This window comes from Tenebrio molitor, chromosome 1, assembly GCF_963966145.1.
Source record: "Tenebrio molitor chromosome 1, icTenMoli1.1, whole genome shotgun sequence".
In the NCBI taxonomy this organism is placed as follows: domain Eukaryota; kingdom Metazoa; phylum Arthropoda; class Insecta; order Coleoptera; family Tenebrionidae; genus Tenebrio; species Tenebrio molitor.
Genome location: NC_091046.1, coordinates 47889587 through 47893159, shown reverse-complemented (window position 1 = coordinate 47893159; position 3573 = coordinate 47889587). Strand labels below are relative to the sequence as shown.

Below are 3573 nucleotides of genomic sequence, written 5' to 3'. Positions count from 1 at the left end.
AGAAACAGAAGGAATAAATAAAAACACCCCAATTTTAACGATTTTTCCCTTAAAAATACGTAAATATGTAATTTTTTGTGAGGGTTTGTATATTTTGTTCTGGACTATAAAAATAAAAAAAATCGAATTAGAGTCAGCGCCAGAGTAAGGTAACTTTCCTTGTTAATATTTTTGAGAACATATTTTTAAAGACAAAAATATTCCAGAATTCACGAAACATTTTAATTTACTTTTTTTAAATTTTCAAAATTAAAAATATAGATGAAACTAAAAAACTGAACAAAACTAAAAATAAAACAATTAAAAAATTGAAACATCGAATGAGTATTAATTTAGAAAATTTATAAATTGTCTGACCATTTGTAATTTATCCATTTTATTCTGTTTCTTAATGTAAAAACGTGAAACGAGTGATCGTAATTTGAAAGTTTTAAAAAAGTTTCAAATCCAAAAGTGATATTAGATCACGTTTTTTTGTAAAAAATACATATTGACTTTTCAAAATTTATTTCAATGCGAAATTATAACAACTTTTTTTTACAAAAAAGAGTGTTTTGTATCAATTTACTTAAAAGGAACAAAACACAAAGATAAATGTTGGTATTGATCAAGAGATAATCCCCAGTGCACACGAGAAGTGCACATTCTTCATCTCTAGAAAGAGGGTGCTAGTAAGAATTATTGTTACCACATGATCTGATTCTTTATTACATATTTATAGTGTTCAACCCGAGCGATGTTTAGAAGTTACACAAAATTTTGCAACTTACTGCCAGATCACTGAAGTGAGAGAACATTTTCATCAATACATCATTATCAAGTATCGTACATCATTTATTTGCTATCTTATATTTTAGACGTAGCAGCAAGAAACTGCAATAATTTCAAAAACTCTTTTTGTAATTGTCAGAATAGTCCAGGAAGAAGCTCTGTTAATTTTGGAAGCAAGCAGAAAGCACTGAGGGTTAAATCTGGCGAATAACAAGATGGTTTTCTAAATTATTTTTTACGAGCATTTCAGTTTTCGCCTTTCTTTCCTCACAATACAGCGTTACATAATTATTATTGGTTGTTGAAGAGCAACAATTTCAATATGATTTTTAATTAACACGTTTGAGTGTAAAATTTATAATTAGAAATATGTAGTTCAACAACGCTGCAAGAAACATAAGTTTCAGCTTGATACAAAGTTGCAGCGATGGTAATTTTGTGCTTATAAGCAAGAACATCGTCGAAATTTGACACTATTTAGAGCGACCTCCGCATCTTAATTAGTCTTGTCTGGAGTGCAACTTTTTCATTAAAATTGCTACTCAACTCTCTGGCGACGTCGAGCAACAGCTGTAAATAAACAACAACTCTTACTCGTGGATCGAACATTTCTCGTATTCAGATTGACAGCATTAAAGAGGTGCATCGTTTATTTAGATCGCGTGTTCGCCGTACAAATACTCTTTCGCTCACTAATTCTGAATAACTGACAAATTCCGACGTGTGCCAGTCGTCGAGGCCTTTAATCTGCCGACGTTTCGACCGTCCGTCTGTCGATTCGATCGCAGGAAAAATTTAAATCCTCCAGGTAATTTATAACAGGCAATAATCCCGGTGTTACATTATTTCCATTTGGTTTGTAAATTATGGCGAGAGCATATCTACAATTTATTCATAAACTTGGCCATTGTGATGCAAAACATGTTGGAATTTAATTTCATCAAGATTTATTGTAGGCGCCGTGAAAGTGAACGTTGGGTTCTTCAGCTAACACCTACGGCCTTTTGCAATCCACACTAAATGCGTTAATGTCACCGGGTTATCGGATTTGTACTAATTATGCATAAATATCACAGTATAAAATACGTCTTGGACAAAATAAACCTAGTAGTAGTTCTATATTAGGTCAAGCCTCAAAAGGTATACCTACCTATATAGCACTTGTGGTCCTCTTGTTCACCAGATCTGAACCTTGGTGTTTTTTTTTTTTTTTGACGAATTACAAGTAGAAACTTTACATCATTTGGCTTTATTAGATTTTAATTTTGACATAAATTCAGACATCTTGTATTTCCACATCAGAATTCTCCGCGATCCAATCCAGATAATCTACAACCCTAGTGTACACCGAGGGACTGCAAAGTTCGCACTGGTCTGTTCCAAACGACGTGACCCCAATGAGTACCCCATCCAAGGTCAACGGACCTCCAGAATCCCCATCACACGTCCCCTTGTTACGGTACCCTGAAGTGCAAACGTTAGTGTCTACCACGTAAGTGTCTTCGTCGTTGTAATAGATTTGGCACTCGGTCAAGTTAGAGACTGGAACCTCCACTCCCAAGAGCACATCCGACATATCTCTGGTGCTGGGAAAAGGCACGTCTTTGTACAACCCCCACCCTGTGGCGAAGACGGTCTCGTCGAGATACGAACGACCCTTGTCAGCACTCGAGGGGAGCGGAATAACTTGAATGTTGTCGTTGATGGGGGCGGGTTCGGCCAACTGAATTAGAGTAACGTCGTTGCGAAGAGTGTCGTCGTCGTAACCGTCGTGCATGATTGTTTGCTTGCCCGCGATGGTCACTTGTGTGTCTTCATTGGAATTGGAGATGTTGTGGGCGCCCAAAATTACCTCCACAGAGCGGATTCTGTGGAGAAAGGAGAAGAAAGATTGGGGGAGAGCGGACACGAAGAGGCTTACACTACTCCGCAGTGCCCAGCTGTCAGGACGTAGTTGGGGGAGATGAGGGCTCCCCCGCAGAAAGAGTTGCCGTTGATGCGGAGACCCACCTGGTAGGGGACGGAGTGGGGCTCCACTTCGTCTCCACCGATGATTCTGGATTTGGAGGGAGCGATTTGAGGTCGGAGCGACTTCAAACCGGCCCAAGAGGGCTCCTAGGGAAAGACGCAAAATAGATTAAAAATGATAAAAGAAATTATCTACTGAAAGCTATGTAACAGGCGGGGATTGTCGACAGTAAAAGAAACTTACAAAAAGGCTGGACGCCAAGGTAACGACGAGAACCACTTGCTTCCACATGACGCACAGACTGACAAAATGTTTGTTCTGATCTTTTTAAATAGAAATCAATTGTTATTTATCAAAGAAAATGGAGACAAACACTCAAGATAAGGAAACATTGAAATATGAAAAAGGGAACCAACACAAACAGGAAACGTGTCCTTCATACGAAACAATTCATTAATTTAAAAAATTTAATAGGTAGTACTAGATAGTCGAATTCACCAATTGGGATCATTTTAAATAATTTTCTATTTCTTTCTGTATCCAGTACGTGTAATAAAATACGTTTGTGTACACGCTCGGTGCTGATTGATTGCAGTACTTGGCTCCTCCGGAGACAACACCAGCTTGTTCATTTCGGCACAAGAGTGGTGCCCCGGAGTCACCATGACAAGGTGTGGTACTTCCCCGAGCGCAAATTTTTGCCTCGCCCATTTCGTCAAAAAACATGGAACACTTTTCGATGCCGATTATTTTAACATGTTTTTCCAACACGACGTCGTTTAAGTTTTCCGTCTGATGAAGCGACCCCCATCCAGGAACGACACAATAGAAAT

The 3573-nt window shown here is 38.2% G+C and overlaps 1 protein-coding gene across 1 annotated transcript; it reads right to left on the bottom strand.

Annotated features, from left to right (window-relative positions):
- Positions 1 to 2004: 2004 nt before the first annotated feature.
- Positions 2005 to 3138, bottom strand: LOC138141167 (brachyurin-like). The gene is made up of 3 exons (XM_069061835.1): positions 2984 to 3138; positions 2693 to 2886; positions 2005 to 2639 (listed from the first exon to the last, which is right to left on the bottom strand). The coding sequence occupies exons 1-3, from the start codon at positions 3029 to 3031 to the stop codon at positions 2048 to 2050; spliced, it is 834 nt and encodes a 277-aa protein (XP_068917936.1). The 5' UTR covers positions 3032 to 3138; the 3' UTR covers positions 2005 to 2047.
- Between the last annotated feature and the right edge of the window lie 435 nt (positions 3139 to 3573).

Excerpts from the sequence above, each read along its gene's own strand:
- LOC138141167 (XM_069061835.1), bottom strand. The coding sequence starts at position 3,031 with ATGTGGAAGCAAGTGGTTCTCGTCGTTACCTTGGCGTCCAGCCTTTTT. Across the intron at positions 2,887-2,983 it reads CCTTGGCGTCCAGCCTTTTT|GAGCCCTCTTGGGCCGGTTT; the intron begins GTAAGTTTCTTT and ends GTCTTTCCCTAG. Across the intron at positions 2,640-2,692 it reads GCTGGGCACTGCGGAGTAGT|AATCCGCTCTGTGGAGGTAA; the intron begins GTAAGCCTCTTC and ends CTTTCTCCACAG.